The sequence below is a fragment of the Muscardinus avellanarius genome (assembly GCF_963383645.1).
Source record: "Muscardinus avellanarius genome assembly, chromosome: 15".
Lineage (NCBI taxonomy): Eukaryota > Metazoa > Chordata > Mammalia > Rodentia > Gliridae > Muscardinus > Muscardinus avellanarius.
The window spans coordinates 65064214-65082425 of record NC_137801.1 but is presented as its reverse complement, the minus strand read 5'-3'; the positions used below and the strand labels follow the sequence as shown (position 1 = coordinate 65082425).

General features: G+C 43.1%; 1 protein-coding gene across 1 annotated transcript in view; it reads left to right on the top strand.

The window, feature by feature from the left end:
- Window positions 1-13092, top strand: part of LOC308274335 (uncharacterized protein C2orf42) — a gene marked incomplete at both ends in the record, with an annotated part of 38458 nt that extends 25366 nt beyond the window's left edge. The window contains 3 exons of the mRNA XM_080711942.1: window positions 102-202; window positions 5567-5729; window positions 12884-13092. Of these exons, the coding sequence (XP_080568068.1) occupies window positions 102-202; window positions 5567-5729; window positions 12884-13092 (473 nt within the window). The remainder of the gene's footprint in view (window positions 1-101; window positions 203-5566; window positions 5730-12883) is intronic.
- Between the last annotated feature and the right edge of the window lie 5120 nt (window positions 13093-18212).

Genomic DNA, 18212 nt, shown 5'->3' with positions numbered 1-18212 from the left:
ATGCCCTTGGATTCAATCTCCAGTATGAAAAAAAAATTAACAAGTATAATGAAAGAGAATGCTACTCTTTGGTAGTCTAATGTCTATTTTTTACATTGCAGCTTTTGTACGGAAAGATGCCTTGCCACTGGGAACTTTTTCTAAGTACACCTGGCATATCACTAATATCCTGCAAGTTAAACAAATCTTAGATACCCCAGAGGTAAGTTTGTTTCTATATTAGTGGAAGGGCAGAGAGGAAGGCAAGTATGGGGAGGGCAGAAGTTTGCACCAGTTCTCTGAGTGCCAGATGCCAGTGAGAGCCCATTTTTTTCCTGCCAAGATGTTATTCAGAAGTAGTCATTAAGCAGGGCGTGGGGCTGAGACAGGAGGATAGCAGTTCTGGACAGCCTCTGCTACTTAGACACTGTTTCAAAATGAAGAATAAAAAATAGGGCTGGGAACGTAGCTCAGAGATTAAATACCCCTGGGTACCATCCCCAGACCCACAAAAAAGGAAAGAAGGAAGGAAGGAAGGAAGGAAGGAGGAAAGGAAGGAAGGAGAGAGAAAAGAAAATCTTCAGCCAGGCGTGGTGGTGCACGCTTGTAATCCCAGCATTTGGGAGGCTGAGAGACCGGAGGATTGGTTTCATGGAGAGCCTCAGCTACTTAGGCCCTTTGCAACTCAGTGAGACCCTGTTTCAAAATAATAAGAAAAGAAGAAAAAAAGAAGTAGTCTTTAAATAGTTCTGACTCCAATTTTACTGGTATTTTCGTAAGAGCTGAGTATGGTGGCACATGACTGTAATCCCAGTTCTTGGGAGGCTGAGATAGGAGGATCACAGGTTCAAGGTTAACCTCAGCAATTTTTGAGACCCTGTTTCCAAGTAAAAATTAAAATAGGAGCCAGGCATGGTGATACATGCTTATAATCCCAGCATTTGGGAGACTGAGACCAGAAGATTGCAGTTCGTGAACAACCTCAGCTACTTAGTGAGACCCTGTTTCAAAATAAAGAATAAAAAATATAGGGCAGGGGATATAGCTCAGAGGTCAAATGCCCCTGGGGTCCATCCCCAGACCCGCAAAAAAAAAAAAAAAAAAAAAGTAAATAGGGCTGAGGTATAGCCTGGAGGTAGAAGACTCCTGGGTTCCTTCCTCAGTACCACACATTAAAAAAAGTATTATAGCCAGGCGTGGTGGCGCATGCTTGTAATCCCCACACTTGGGAGGCTGAGACAGGAGGATCGCACGGGTTCAAAGCCAGCCTCAGCTACTTAGTGAGGCTTTCAGCAACTTAGTGAAACCCTGTTTCCAAATAAAATATTAAAAAAAGGTCTGGGAGTATAGCCCAGAGGTAGAAAGCCTCTGGGTTCCACCCCCAGTACCACCAAAAAAAAAAAAAAAAAAAGTATCATAAGCCAACACTGTGGCACACATTTGTAATCTCAGCTACTTGTGAGGCAAGTGCAGTTCATTGAGACCCTGGCCTGGAATTGGCCAGGAGCGGTGATGCACAATTGTAATCCTAACACTTAGGAGGCTGAGACAGGAAGATCGCACAGGTTCAAAGCCAGACTCAGCTACTTAGGCTCTCAGCAACTTAGTGAGACCCTGTTTCCAAATAAATTATAAAATAGGGCTAGAGTTGTAGCCCAGAGGTAGAAAGCCCCTGGGTTCCAACCCCCAGTGCCACAAATAAATTAAATAAATAAATAAATAAGGCGAGTGTGGTGGTGCACGCTTGTAATCTTAGCATTTGGGAAGCTGCGACTGGAGGATCGTGGTTCGCAGATAGCCTCAGCTACTTACTGAGGCCCTCTGCAACTCAGTGAGACCCTATTCCAAAATAAAGAATAAAAAAAATTGGGTAGGGGGTATAGCTCGGAGGTCAAATGCCTCTAGGTTCCATCCCCAGACCCTCAAATAAATAAATAAATAAATAAAGGCTGGAAATGTAGCTCAGTGGTAGAGTGCTGCCTAGCATGAATGAGACCCTGGGTTCTATGCCCAATATTGCCCCCTCCAAAAAAAAAAGTCTTAAATTGAGTATGCGTTTTAGCTGCCTTTGAGTTCACAAAGCAGGATTTTTCTTGCAAATTAATGATCCCCTAGTAGCTATGATGAGGCCTAGATTTGACTGACAGGCAGCTAGCTATATTAAGCCAGATGTGATGGTGCATGTCTATAACCTCAGTATTGGGAGGCTGAGACAGGAGGATTATAGGTTCAAAGCCAGCCTCAGCAACATAGTATGGTTGCCAGTAATTTAGCAGGATTCTATTTCCGAATAAAAAACAAAAGCCAGGTGTGGTGGTGCATGCTTGTAATTCCAGTACTTGAGAGACTGAGACTGCAGGATCACAAGTTCAAGAACAGTCTCAGCAAGTAGTGAGACTCTCATCAATTTAGTGAGACCCTGTTTCAAAATAAAATAATAAGTAAAAAATAATAAAATTCAAAAATATATAATAGGGCTGAGATGACGCTCAGGAGTAAGAATGTCCCTGAGTTCAATCTCCAGTACCACAAATAAAATAAAATAAAATGAAATAGAGCTGAGGGATATAGCTCAGAGGTATAATGCCCCTGGGTTCAATTCCCAGCTCCACACACACACACACACACACAAAAGTATATGCTGGGCATGGTGGCGCAAGCTTGTAATCCCAGTACTTGGGAGGCTTTGACGGAAGGATTGCAGGTTCATGGCCAGCCTCAGCTATGTAGTGAAGCCCTCTGCAACTTAGTGAGACCCTGTTTCAAAATAAAAAATAGAGCTGGAGGTGTAGCTCAGAGGTAGAACGCCCTTGGGTTCAATCCCCCCCAATGCTACAAAAAATAAAGTTTATATATTTAGTTTTATATTTCACTGAAGCTTTTTTTTTTTTTTTTTTGGAAACAGGGGCTCACTGAGTTGCTGAAAGCCTCACTAAGTAACTGAGGCTGGCTTCGAACCTGTGCGATCCTCTTGTCTCAGCCTCCCAAGTGCGGGGATTGCAAGCGTGCGCCACCACGCCCGGCTTCACTGAAGCTTTTGTATGGAAAGATGCCCTGCCACTGGGAACTTTTCTTATAACTACATATGTATATATGTATATACCCTTTTGTGAAATCAGTGGGTCCAGTACAATTAAACCTTCCTCCCAAAACTGAAATCTGGTTCTTATTAGAGAAATGGCTCTAAGTTACTCATCTCTTTCACCAGGAACACATTAGACATTTTAAAATATTTTTTCAAGCATGAGAATTTGAGAATTTTCCCTTCTGATGTAATGGAATATTACAGAAAATTCAGCATAATGTGATTTGATATTTCAGATGAACTCAAACTGGATGTGGTGGTGCACATCTGTAATCCCAGTATTTAGAAGGCTGAGATAGGAGGATCCCAGGTTCCAGGCCAACCTCAACAATTTAGTGAAACCTTCAGAAACTTTTTTTTTTTTTTTTTTTTTTTTTGTGGTACTGGGGATGGAACCCAGGGGCATTCTACCCCCGAGATATACTCCCATCCCTATTTTTTTGTTCTTTATTTTGAAACCAGGTCTCACTGAGTTGCAGAGGGCCTCACTAAGTAGCTGAGGCTGTCCACGAACCGCGATCCTCCAGGTCTCAGCCTCCCAAATGCTGGGATTACAAGCGTGCGCCACCATGCCCAGCTGGCATTCTACCTTTGAGCTACACCCGCAGCCCTATTTTTTATTCTGTTTGTTTGTTGTTTGTTTGTTTGTTTTGTGGTACTGGGGATGAAACCCAGAGGCATTCTACCTTCAAGCTACCCCCCTATCCCTATTTTTATTCTTTATTTTTTGAAACAGGATCTCACTGAGTTGCAAAGGGCTTCACTAAGTAGCTAAGAGTGGCCTCAAACCTCTATCCTCAACTCGCCCAGCTCAACTTTCAACAATTTAGTGAAAGCCTGTTTCAAAATAAAAAGGGCAAGCCAGGCATGGTGGCGCATGCTTGTAATCCCAGCATTCGGAGGCTGAGACAGGAGCATCCGGGTTTGCGGACAGCCTCAACTAGTTAGTGAGACCCTTTGCAACTCAGTGAGACCTTGTTTCAAAAAATAAAGAATAAAAAATTGGGCTGGGGGTATAGCTCGGAGTTAGAATGCCCTTGGTTCCATCCCTAGTACAATAAATAAATAAATAAATAAATAAATAAATAAATAAATAAATAAATAAATAAATCTGAATGTATAGCTCAGCAATAGAATGCCCCTGGGTTCAATCCCCTTTGTCCCCCCCCCCAAAAAAAAAAATTAGCTCAATGGCAAAGCATTGTTGTGTTCAGAAGAAACTAAATTGCTTGGTGGCTACAGAACTTCTATGTAGACTCTAGAAAAGGTCTATTCAATAAAGACACTTGGGAACTTAATGAGTTGCTGATGCTGGCCTCGAACCTATGATCTTCCTGTCTCATCCTCCTAATTACTGAGATTATAATCACAAGTATTGCACCACCACTCATATTTTATTCTAGAAGAACTTTATCTTTAATTTTTGTGGTACTAAGAATTAAACACAGGAGCCAGGCATGGTGGCACATGCTTTTAATCCCAGTATTTAAGAAGCTGAGACCAGAGGATCGTGGTTTGTGGACAGCCTCAGCTACTTAGTGAGGCCCTTTGCAACTCAATGAGACCCTGTTTCAAAAGAAAGAATAAAAAATAAGACTGGTGTATAGCTTAGAGGTAGAATGCCCCTGGGTTTCATCCCCAGTACCACCAAAAAAATAATAAATAAATAAATAATAAATAAATAAATAAATAAATGAACACAAGGGCATTCTACCTCTGAGCTGCATCCAGAGTCCAATTTTATTTTATTTTTTTAGTTTGAAATAGGATCTCACTAAGTTGTGGAAGGCCTCCACAAACCTGTGATCCTCCTGTCTCAGCCTCCCAAGTACTGGGATTACAGGCATACGCCACCACACCCAACTTGGGGAACTTTAAAGGTAGAGTGTCCGGAGGCAGCTTCTAGTCTAGAACAGCTGGCATTCAGAGAAGCACTGAAGCAACCCAGGGCAAAGGCGAGTGGGGGAGAGCCAAGGATCAGGTAGCTTCTCCTGGTAGCCATTACTGGCCTACCCATTTACCCCTCACCCAGCCATGCGCTGGAAATTCAGTAGCTGGTTCAGGGTTACCCTCCTGCTTGGTTCAAGTTCTGTCTGGCTCAGCCCTAAGGACAGTGTGAAGCTCACAGGATGTGAGGTGAGCTCTGCATGCTTTCAATAAGTATTTAGAAGAATACTGCCAGAAGAGCAATAGAGGAAGGAATGAAAGTGATTTCAGAGAAGGTCTGTGCCAGGAGCAGACGTGGAGCCGGACGATCTTACAGGCTCAGCTGGTGCATGGCTTGGTTGGGTTCAAATTAAGGAAAACTATGAATGATGAAAGAGATAAAAGGCATATTTTTAACAGGATTTACTTGAAATACAAGGAAAGTTTTCATTAATTTGAGTCCCCTTAACAAGAAAAAAAGGTTATCTCATAAGAGATCTATTAGCATGTAAGCATTTGCCTACTTTGAAAGTTTTCTCCCTTGTCTCACCTTTCTTGTGTTGTTCTGGTGTCCAGATGCCCCTGGAAATCACGCGGAGCTTTATCCAGAACCGAGATGGGACTTATGAATTGTTTAAATGCCCTAAAGTGGAAGTAGAGAGTATAGCAGAAACCTATGGCCGCATAGAAAAGCAACCAGTACTGCGACCCTTAGAACTAAAAACTTTCCTCAAAGTTGGTAAGTAAGTTTCTTTTCTTTTTCTTTTTATGGTACTGGTATTGGAACCCAGGGGTATTCTACTTCCAAGCTACATCCCCAGCCCTGTTTTTATTTATTTATTTATTTATTTATTTATTTATTTATTTAGGTGGTACTGGGGTTCCTGGAAACCCTTCTACCTCCGGGCTACACTCCCAGACCTATTTTTTATATTTTTATTTGGAAACAGGGCCTCTTAAGCCAACGAGGCTGGCTTCGAACCTGCGCGATCCTCCTGTCTCCGCCTCCCAAGCGCAGGGATTACAAGCGTGCGCCACCTCGCCCGCCCGGCATGTTTTTATTTTTATTTTGGAACAAGGTCTCACTATTGATGAGATTCGTACTGCTTGCTGAGGCTGTCCTTGAACCTGCCATCTTCCTATCTCAGTCTCTCAAGTACTGGGATTACAGGTGCGCCACCATGCCAGGCTGTGAGTGAGTTTCTATTGAAACTTCCTTTGAGGGTCAGATGTACTCTGAAGCTTTGGATCTTGACACTCATCAAAAAAGCCTTTCATTCATTTTGGTTATTTTTGTTTTTTGGTTTTTTGGGTTTTTTTTGCAGGTCCGGGGGTGGAACCCAGGGGTATTCAACCTCCGAGCTATACCACCTGCCCTATTTTTTATTCTTTATTTATTTATTTGTGTGTGTGTGTGTGTGTGTGTGTGTGTGTGGTACTGGGGGTGGAACCCAGAGGCTTTCTACCTCCAGGCTGTACTCCCAGACCTTTTTTATATTTTATTTGGAAACAGTCTCACGAGGTTGCTGAGAGCCTCACTAAGTAGCTGAGGCTGGCTTCGAACCCATGCGATCCTGTCTCAGCCTCCCAAGCGCGGGGATTACAAGCGTGCGCCACCATGCCCGGCTTATTCTTTATTTTGAAGCCGGGTCTCACTGAGTTGCAGAGGGCCTCACTAAGTAGCTGAGGCTGTCCTCGAACCGCGATCCTCCAGGTCCGGCCTTTCATTCATTTTGTAAAAGCATCATGGGGTAAGGTGTTTTCTCTCATTTGAGCCAGTACTTTTGTGTGGGGGGGGAGGGATTAACTGGGAATTGAACCCAAGGGCATTCTACCTCCGAGCTATACCCCCAGCCCTATTTTTTATTCTTTATTTTGAAAGAGCATCTCAGTTAGTTGCGGAAGGCCTAAGTATCTGAGGTTATCTGCAAACCCTGATCCTTCTATCTCAGCCTTCCAAGTACAGGGATTACAAGCATGCACCACCACACCCAGCCAAGCTAGTACTTTCAAAATAAAATTACACAAGTAATACATATTCACTATAGAGAAATTATAGATTTCATTTATGGAACATAAAGGATAAAAATAAAAGCCATATTTAATACCCCACCCAATAGATGACAGCACTGTTAGAATTTGGGTGTATACCCTTTTCAGGCTCTTTTCTGTGTATCAGGAGTTTCTGAAACAAGGGCTCATACTCCTGCTGTTTTTTTTTTTTTTTAACTAGTTTCCATGTCTATCTGCAGTGTTATTTTTTTTTTTACATTCTTTATGGTTGTATTATAAAATATACATACCAGAAAACTTAACCATTTTAACTTTTTTTTGGGGGGGGTACTGGGGATTGAACCCATGGATGTTCGACCTCTGAGCTATACCCTAGCCTATTTTATTTTTATTTTATTTATTTATTTATTTGGTACTGGGAATTGAGCCCAAGGGCATTCTACTTCCATGCTATACCCCCAGCCCTATTTTATTTTTATTTTGAAACAGGGTCTGAGAGTCTCACTACTTGCTGAGGCTGTTCTCAAACCTGAAATCTTCCTATCTGAGCCTCCCAAGTACTAAGATTACAAGCATGTGCCACCATACCCATCTCTTATTTTTTTTTATTTTGAAACAGGTCTCATTAAATTGTGGAACCTGCAGTCCTTTTCTCAGCCTTCCAAATATTAGTATTGCAAGCATGTGCCACCACACCTGGCTCTGAGATTATATTCTTCCTTTTTTTTTTTGGCCCTGGGGGTAGAACCCAGGGGCTTTTCAACCTCTGGGCTTTATACTCCCCCCCCCCCCCCCGGGCTCTGGGGATGGAACCCAGGGGCATTCGACCTCCGAGCTACACCCCCTGCCCTATTTTTTATTCTTTATTTTGAAACCGGTTCTCGCTGAGTTGCAGAGGGCCTCATTAAGTAGCTGAGGCTGTCAGTGCACCGCGATCCTCAGGTCTCAGCCTCCCAAATGCTGGGTTTACAAGCGTGCGCCACCATGCCCAGTTTAGTGCTTTATACTTTATTTGGAAACAGGGTTTCCAAATAAAAAATAAATTCCAAAAAATAAATAAAAAATAAATTCCAAAAAATAATTTGGAAAAATTGCTGAGAGCCTCACTCAGCAGTTGAGGCTGGCTTCGAACCTGTGCAATCCTCCTGTCTCAGCTGGGATTACAAGCGTGTGCCACCACACCCGGCTTAAAGATTATATTCCTACTCTTAATTTTGCTAGTGTATTATTTTGAAAGCATTTGTTTATTTATTTTGTTTATTTATTTTTCTATGTGGTACTGGACATTAAACCCAGGGACATTCTACCTCAGAGCTACAGCCCAAACTTTTTTTTTTTTAATTTTTAAATTTTAAAATTAAAAAAAAATTTTTTTTTTGTAGTACTGGGGATGGAACCCAGGGGCATTTATCTACGAGATATACCCCCAGCCCTATTTCTTATTCTTTATTTTTTTATTTTTTGGGGGGGATCTGGGGATGGAACCCACGGGCATTCTTCCTCCAAGCTACACCTCCTGCCCTATTTTCTATTCCTTATTTTGAAAAAGGGTCTCAACGAGTTGCAAAGAGCCTAAGTAGCTGAGGCTGTCCACGAACCATGATCCTCCTATCTCAGCCTCCCAAATGCTAGGATTACAATGTGCACCACCATGCCCGGCTTCTTATTCTTTATTTTGGAGCAAGGTCTCACTGAGTTCCAAAGGACCTCATTAAATAGCTGAGGCTGTCTGCGAACCATGATCCTCTTGTCTCAGCCTCCCAAATGCTGGGATTACAAGCATGTACCACCATGCCCAGATCTGAATTTTTTCTTTTGAGTAGTCATTACTTTACTTTCCCTTGATTCTTCTAGTGGTTTTTCCTTTTTGTAACACTTCTTGTTCAGCAAGGCATGGTGGTACACACTTATGATCCCAGTACTTAGGAGGCTGAAACAGGAGAATTCCAGGTTTGCAGCCAACTTCAGCTACTTAGGAGACCCTCCCCAATTTAGTGAGAACCTGTTTCAAAATAAAGAATAGAGCTGGGCGTGGTGGCGCACGCTTGTATTCCCAGCGCTTGGGAGGCTGAGACAGGAGGATCGCACAGGTTCAAAGCCAGCCTCAGCTACATAGTGAGGTTCTCAGCAACTTAATGAGACCCTGTTTCCAAATAAAATATAAAATAGGTCTGGAAGCATAGCCTGGAAGTAGAAAAGCCCCTGGGTTCCACCTCTAGTACCACAAAAATAAATAAATAAATATATATATATATAAAGGGCCAGCTGGGCATGGTGGCGTGCGCTTGTAATCCCAGCATTCAGGATGCTGAGACCAGAGGGTCGCATTTGCGTACAGCCTCAGCTACTCAGTGAGGCCCTCTGCAACTTAATGAGACCCTGTTTCTTTTTTTTTTTTTTCTTTTTCTTTTTTTTTTTTTTTTTTTTTTTGGTGGTACTGGGGGTAGAACCCAGAGGCTTTCTACCTTCGGGCTATATCCTCAGACCTATTTTATATTTTATTTGGAAACAGGGTCTCACTAAGTTTCTGAGAGCCTCACTAAGTAGCTGAGGCTGGCTTTGAACCTGTGCGATCCTCCTGTCTCAGCCTCCCAAACGCGAGGATTACAAGCATGCGCCACCACACCCAGCTTAAGACCCTGTTTCAAAATAAAGAATAAAAAAATAGGGTAGGGGTTGTAGCTTGGAGGTTGAATGCCCCTGGATTCCATTCCCAGACCTGCAAAAATTAATAATTAATTTAAAAAATAAAGAATAGGCCAAGTGTTGTGGTACACGTTTGTTATCCCAGCATTTGGGAGGCTGAGACAGGAGGATTACGGTTCGTGGACAGCCTTGGCAATTTAGTGAGGCCCTCTACAACTCAGTGAGACCCTGTTTCAAAAATAAAGAACAAAAAATAAGACTGGGAGCCAGGCGTGGTGGCACATGCTTGTAATCCCAGCATTTGGGAGGCTTGGGGTTCTGAGTAGCTGAGTTTGTCCCTGAACCTCGATCCTCCTGTTTCGTCCTCCCAAATACTGGGATTACAGGTATGCACTGCCACACCCATCTAGGTGTTTCTATCACGGTATCCTGTCCATCTCTATCTCCTTCTTTGCTGATAACTTAATATGAAAAGACACACAAAAAATTTTCAGCATGTGTCATTCCAGGTACTTCCTCTCTTCCCTTGCCTCAGCCATAATGCTTTATGCAGCTTGCACCTTTCAGAACAGGTCTTGCTGCTCAAGTAGCTTTAATCATATGCTACAGTCATCAAGGAGTCAGGTGCCCGGGCAGGGAGGGGTATGTGTCTGACTTTCTAAAGGACAGGAAGTGGGACTATTTCTTTTCTAATTTGTACAAGTTCTAGTCGGCACAGATGGTGGGAGGGACAAGGTATCTTCCTCCATTTCCCACGCAGTCTCTCTGCAAAGGAGTGTGGGGTTATGTGACGGGGGAGCCTGGTAGGCCCTCTCTGTCCGTTCCCACCTGTTCTGTTTTCACTCTCCAGCCCTGCCAGTGGTCTTAGTGGTTATCCTTGTGAGTTCTCATCATTTTGTGGTTGCTGATTGGAAGTGAAAATTTGGTAGCAGTTTCATGAAGGGGTTCCCAGCCAGCTATTACTTGAAATGTTTGTGACAAACAGGAGCCAGATGATATGTAATATTTATGTTCTATGGCTAGAAGAAACCAAACAGACCCAAACACACCAGGAGACAAGTCATTAGTCTAAGGTGGGTAGAAGCTTTGTTTCTCATTTTATAAGTGATGTCTTCGTCATCATGAGAAGGAAATGGAGGTAGGAGTTCAGAAAGAGTGACTGTTAGTTGGGCATGGTGGCACATGCCTGTAATCCGAGCACTTGGGAGGCTGAGACAGGAAGATCACAGGTCTCAGGACAGCCTCAGCAAGTAGCAAGACACTACTTTTATTTATTTATTTATTTATTTGGTGGTACTGGGGTGGAACCCAGAGACTTTCTACTCGGGGCTATACTCCCAGACCTATTTTATATTTTATTTGGAAACAGGGTCTCGCTAAGTTGCTGAGAGCCTCATTAAGTAGCTGAGGCTGGCTTCGAACCTGCGCGATCCTCCTGTCTCAGCCTCCCAAGCGCGGGGATTACAAGCATGCGCCACCATGCCCGGCTTAGCAAGACACTATTTTAAAACAAAAAAATAGCTGGGCGTGGTACACACGCTTGTAATCCCAGCATTTGGGAAGCTGAAACAAGAGGATTGAGGTTGGAGGACAGCCTCAGCTACTTAGTGAGGCCCTTTGCAACTCAGTGAGACACTTTCAAAATAAAGAATAAGCCTGGCATGGTTGCCCAGTTTGTAATCCCCACGCTTAGGAGGCTGAGACAGGACAATCACACAGGTTCAAAGCCAGCCTCAGCTACTGAGTGAGGCTCTCAGCAACTTAGTGAGTCCCTGTTTCCAAATAAAATATAAAATAGGTCTTGGAGTATAGCCCGGAGGTAGAAAAGCTCCTGCGTTCCACCCCTAGTACCACCAATAAATAAATAAATAAATAAATAAATAAATAAATAAATAAGGCAAAATAAAGACTAAAATACAGGGCTGAGGGTGTACCTCGGAGGTAGAATGCCCCGGGTTTCATCCTCAGTACTGCAATAAATAAATATAAATAAATAAATAAACAAACAAACCTAAAATTACCAAGCATGGTGGTACCTAGTACTTAGTCCCAGTACTTGATAGGCTGAAATAGAAGGTTGCTGGTTTGAGGACAGTACACAGTAATGTAGTGAAACCCTGTTTCTTCCTTTTTATTTTGGTACTGGGGATTGAATCCAGGTGCATTCTACCTTCAAGCTATACTCCTAGTCCTTTTTTTTTTTTTTTTTTTTTGGTGATACTGGGGGTGGAACTCAGGGGCTTTCTACCTCCAGGCTATAATCCCAGACCTATTTTATATTTTATTTTGAAACAGGATCTCACTAAGTTGCTAAGAGCCAGCCAGGTATGGTGGCACATGCTTGTAATCCCAGCGCTTGGGAGGCTGAGACAGGAGGATCACACAGGTTCAAAGCCAGCCTCAGCTACATAGTGAGGCTCTCAGCAACTTAGTGAGACTCTGTTTCCAAATAAAGTATAAAATAGGTCTGGGAGTATAGCCCGGAGGTAGAAAAGCCCCTGGGTTCCATCCCCAGTACCACAGAATAAAACACGCACACTAAGTTGCTGAGAGCCTCACTAAGTAGGTAAGGCTGGCTTCAAACCTGTGTGATCCTCCTGTCAGCCTCCCAAGGCTGGCTTTGAACCTGTTAAGTTCCCAAGGCTGGCTTTGAACCTGTGGTCCTCCTTGTCTCAGCCTTCTAAATACTCGTATTACGTGTGTGTGTGTGTGTGTGTGTGTGTGGTACCGAAGATTGAACCCAGGGGCATTCTACCTCTGAGCTATAACCTCAGCCCTATTTTATTTTTATTTTTGAAACCTCTCACTAGGTTGATGAAAATCTCACTATTTTATGAGCCTGTCCTGGAACCTGCAATCTTCGTGTCTCAGCCTGCCAAGTACTAGGATTACAAGCATATACCACCACGCCCAGTGAGGAGACCTTGTTTCAAATTAAAAAATACAAACAGCTGTGGGTGTAGCTCCGAGATAGTCTGCCCCTGGGTTCAGTCCCCAGTAGCATAAAAAAGACTTAAAATTATAAATAAATATATATATATATACTTAATAATGATCAGGAAATCTGAGTCCAATCACCACTGAATATATAAACTCTACTCAACTTTCTGATTACCAAAGCTGAGAAAATTGCACTCTAACTCAAGAAACTTCTTGGTGTCGGGAATGCAGGAATGCCCTTGAGAGACAGGAAGAATTGCGCTGACTGGTGGCTCTATTTTTCTCCCTCTTTAGGTAACACCTCCCCAGATCAAAAGGAGCCAACACCATTCATCATCGAGTGGATCCCAGACATCCTTCCCCAGTCCAAGATTGGTGAGCTGCGGATCAAGTTTGAGTACGGGCACCACCGGAACGGGCCTGTGGCCGACTACCAGGACCCGAGGCCTCCCCTGGACGCGCCCTTGGAACTTGCTCCTCTAACCACTATCACTTTCCCTTGAGGCAAACAGACTTTTGTTGCTAAATTTGCACATCCCCACCTTGACCACTTTAAATACTAGTTTGGCACTTAAAAGAGTCCTATTCCTGAGTAAGTTGCTCTTAGCTAAGTTTCAGTTTCTCCAAGCATTCAGGTGGATTTTATTGAAGAAAAATTCTTAAGTAGCCTTTTTAGTGCTTCTATGTACAGTCTTCATTATAAATTGGTCAGTATCTGGCTCGAGTTTTAAAAGGAACAAAAGAAAAAAATGGCTTTTTTTTTTTTTTTCATGGACTCACCTTTAGAGTTTATTTTAACCTTTTTCTAAGTCTCTAAGAAATTAGTAGAGCCGGGCGTGGTGGTGCATGTTTATAATCCTAGTACTTGGGGGACTGAGACAGGAGGATTGCAGGTACCCAGCCAGCCTCAGCTATTTGTGAGGCCTTTCACACTTTAGTGAGACCCTGTTTCAAAATAAAGAATAAGCCGGGCATGATGGTGCATTCTTGTAATTTCAGTACTTGGGAGGCTGAGACAAGAGGATCTGTAGGTTCATGGCCAGCCTCAGCTACACAGTGAGGCCCTCTGCAACTTAGTGACACCCTATTTCCAAATAGAGAATAAACAATTGGGCTGGGGGTATAGTTTGGAGGTAGAATGCCCCTGGGTTCAATCCCCAGCACCACACATGATAGATAGATAGATAAGGAGAGAGATTGAATAAACAAATCAGGCTGGGGGTGTAGCTTGGAGGTAGAATACTCCTGAGTTCAATCCCCAGTACCAAAAATGAAATGTAACGGCACTTGGTCTTATACCAAGTGTTGGAAAATTAATAGAATTCTGATTAGGGCAGAAAGTTAAGAACCATTATGGCAGAGTTTCAACCATGTTCTTTATTCTCTTCTCAAAGCACAGTGTCACTAGTTTTTTCAAATGGTTATTAAATCTGGAAAAACTGGCCTGACTATAAAGGGGGACTAATTCCTAGTGAAATAGGACAAAAAGATCCAGGTGTCAAAGAGATTATTGTTACTTCAAACTAATGCCTGTGATCATTATTCACTTGGCATGGAGATTGAACCCTGGGGCATTCTACCTCTGAGCTGTCCCTCCAGCCCTTTTTATTTTTTATTTTGTCAAGTTGCTGAGGGCCTAAGTTGTTGAGGCTGGCCTTGAACCTGTGATGATCCTGTCCTGGGATTATAGATGTACACACTGCACCTGACTTAATTCCTTCTTTATTCTTCCAAAAGCAAAATACTGCTCCTGTATGTGAGTTCACTGATAACAGATTAGATATTGAAAGACACAGAAGTGGAAACATGACTTCAAGGAAGATGAAAGGAACATTGCCTGCCTGCCTGTCAGGCACTGTGATTTACATTCCCACTTCTTCATCTTCATTTTTCTCATCGAGTCTTTTCTCTCTCTCTCTCTCTCTCTCTCTCTCTCTCTCTCTCTCTCTCTCTCTCTCTCTCTCTCTCTTTTTTTGGTTAAGGCATTACTCCTGCACTTATAAAGTCAAATAGATGGTCTCTGAGGTTACATAGCTTGCTGGGAAAAGCATTTAAAAGAATGTTTAGTTTTACTCTGTTTTATCTACTTGTGGCTTAGATAAAAATGTTTATAAGCTGGGTACAGCGTACATTCTTATACAGTGGAGGCTGAGACAGAACTGCAGGTTTAAGGACAGCCTCAACAACTTAGTGAGACCTTGCTTCAAAATTTAAAAAGAAGCCAGGCCTGGTGGCGCAGGTTTGTAATCCCAGTACGTGGGAGGCTGAGACAGGAGGATCGCAGGGTCACAGCCAGCCTCAGCAATTTAGCAAGACCCTTTTCTTTTTTCTTTTTTCTTTTTCTTTTTTTTTTTTTTTGGTGGTACTGGGGGTGGAACCCAGAGGCTTTCTACCTCTGAGCTATACTCCCAGACCTATTTCCTATTTTATTTGGAAACAGGGTCTCACTAAGTAGCTGAGACTGGCTTCGAACCTGTGTGACCTCCTTGTCTCGGACTCCCAAGCACAGGGATTACAAGCGTGCACCACCATGCCCGGCTTGTTTTTTATTTATTTTTATTTATTTATTTATTGGTGGTACTGGGGATGGAACCCTTCTACCTCCAGGCTACACTCCCAGACCTATTTTATGTTTTTTTTTTTAAATTTGGAAACAGGGTCTCTTAAGCCAGCGAGGCTGACTTTGAACCTGTGCGATCCTCCTGTCTCTGCCTCCCAAGCAAGGGGATTACAAGCGTGTGCCACCACGCCTGGCAGTGAGACCCTTTTTCAAAATAAAAATTAATTAAATTTAAACCAGCTGGACGTGGTGGTGCATGCTTGTAATCCCAGCATTGGGGAGGCTGAGACAGGAGGATCGCAGTTTGAAAACAGCCTCAGCTACTTAGTGAGGCTCTTTGCAACTCAGTGAGACCTTGTTTCAAAATAAAGAATTAAAATAGGGCTGGGGGTGTAGCTCGGAGGTAGAATGCCCCTGGTTCCATCCCCAGTACCGCAAAAAATAATTAATTAAGCCAGAAGTGGTGGCACACGCCTGTATGCCTATAATCTCAGTACCTGGGAGCCTGAGACAGGAGGATTGAAAGTTTGAAGACAGCCTCAGCAAATAGCAAGACTCAGCAACCTAGCAAGACCCTGTTTCATAATAAAAAAAATAAAATAGGGCTGGATGTAGCTCATAGTTAGAATGCCCTAGGTTCAATCCCTAGTACAATATATATATATATATATATATATATATAGAGAGAGAGAGAGAGAGAGAGAGAGAGAGAGTGTGTGTGTGTGTGTGTGTGTGTGTGTGTGTCGTAACCCATTGTCCTAGGAAAGCAGGTTAAAAAAAACTCCTCTGAAGTAGGTTTTTGGTTGTCTTTCCATTGTAAGTTATAGAAACTTAGCTCTAACCAGCTTAGATAAAAATGTAATTAATGACTATTCAAGGACACTAAAGTAGGGCTGGATGTCTGGTGTGGTGGCGCAGCCCTTGTAATCCCTGTATTTGGGAGGCTGAGACAGGAGGATCACAGGTTCAAGGACAGCCTCAGCAAGTAGTGAGACTCATCAACCTAGTGAGACACTGTTTCTAAATATAAAAATATGGCTGGCTTAAGAGACGCCGTTTCCAAATAAAAATATAAAAAAAGGTCTGGGAGTGTAGCCCGGAGGTAGAAGGGCTTCCAGGAACCCCAGTACCACCAATAAATTAAAAAAATAAATAAATAAATAATAAAAATATGGCTGGGGGTATGGCTCGAAGGTCCCCAGTATAAATACATACATACATACATACATACATACATACAGGGTTGACGACCACACTTTGGTGGAACTGAAGTGTAATCAGGGCTTAGCCCTGGAGCCAGGATCTCTCTGGCCCATCTCTGCTTCTCTGAGGCTTCATTCATACTCAGAAGAGAGCAGCTTCTGTTAGGAATTCTGGCTCCTGACAGTATGGTTTCCATAGGATGTCTTGTTTTACAGTGGTATTTCTTAAACCTTAACATGCATAGGAACCCCACAGACCTAGTTAAAATACATATTCTGATTTGTCAGTTCTAGGTGCTAAAGCTTCATGGTTTTGCATTTCTATCAAGTCCCGGGGTTATGCATAAAGTGCTGGGCTACAGGACCCTAGCTGGATCCAATGCTGCCAGGTCAGTCAGTGCCTGTACCTACCGCCCGCCTTTCACTGCCATTAGCAGGGAGAGCGGTGCTAGAGACGGGTGACGCTCAGCAGCTGTGGTTCCACTGAGTAGCTCGGGCACTCGAGATATTTCAAGACCATATGCTTACGTGAGCTGCTTTATTCATTTCTGTACTGGATGCTGAACTTAGAGGCATTTTACCTCTGAGCTACACACCCAGCCCTATTTTCTTTTCTTTATTTTTTCTTTATTTTATTGCGGGTCTGGGGATGGAACCCAGGGGAATTCGACCTCCGAGCTACGCCTCCTGCCCTATTTTTTTATTCTTTATTTTGAAACCAGGTCTCACTGAGTTGCAGAGGGCCTCACTAAGTAGCTGAGGTTGTCCTCGAACCGCAATCCTCCAGTTTCAGCCTCCCAAATGCTGGGATTACAAGTGTGCGCCACCACGCCTGGCTCTATTTTATTCTTTGTTTTGAAGCAGGGTCTCACTAAGTTGCTGAGGCTAGCCGTGAACCTACGATCCTCCTGTCTCAGCCTCCCAAGTACTGGAATTACAGGCGTGCATCACCACGCCCAGCTATGAGCTCCTTTATAGCCTTCTCCCATGAAGTTGTTCCAGTGGCTGAAGGCATAAGCCTTATTCCTTCAGCGAGTGCCAACTGATTGTTTCTGGAAGTAAAAAGTGGATTCTATTGCCCTGTAAATTTCTCGTGGGTTTTTCTCCCTAGCATCACTTTTCCATGTTAAGGTTCAGATTGTAAAACCTGGGTTTGAAACCCCAGTTCTGCCACCCTTTTAACTTCCCCAAGTTATTTAACACCATGGCCACTTAACATTATAGACAATTCCTTAACTAGATATGTGAATAGTAAATCAGATACTGCGTGAATATTTCATCTCACTTTTTTTTTTTTTTTTTTTTTGGTGGTACTGGGGTTCCTGGAAACCCTTCTACCTCCGGACTACACTCCCAGACCTATTTTTTATACTCTTTTTATTTGGAAACAGGGTCTCTTAAGCCAGCGCAGCTGGCTTCGAACCTGCATGATCCTCCTGTCTCTGCCTCCCAAGCGCGGGGATTACAAGTGTGCGCCACCATGCCCGGCTCATCTCACTTTTTAAAAAATTTTCTATTGGTGCATTGTAGTCACACATCTTATGGGATACAAGACATACACGCACACATCATCCAATTAGCCCTTCCCCAATTCCTGCTCCATTCCCTCCCCCTTCATCTACTAAATGTGAGGCTTGAATGCTTTTTGTCTCTTCTTAGGAATCCTTGTACATAATTTCATGTTGTATACTCTAAGATCATGTTTAAAAAGAAAAGCTGGAATCCGGGTATGGTGGTGCACACCTGTAATCCCAATAGTGGGGAGGTTGAGACAGGACTGCAGGTTCCAGACCAGCCTCAGCAATTTAGATCTTTTTCTTTTCTTATTTTGTACTAGGGATAGAACCCAGGGACCTTCAAC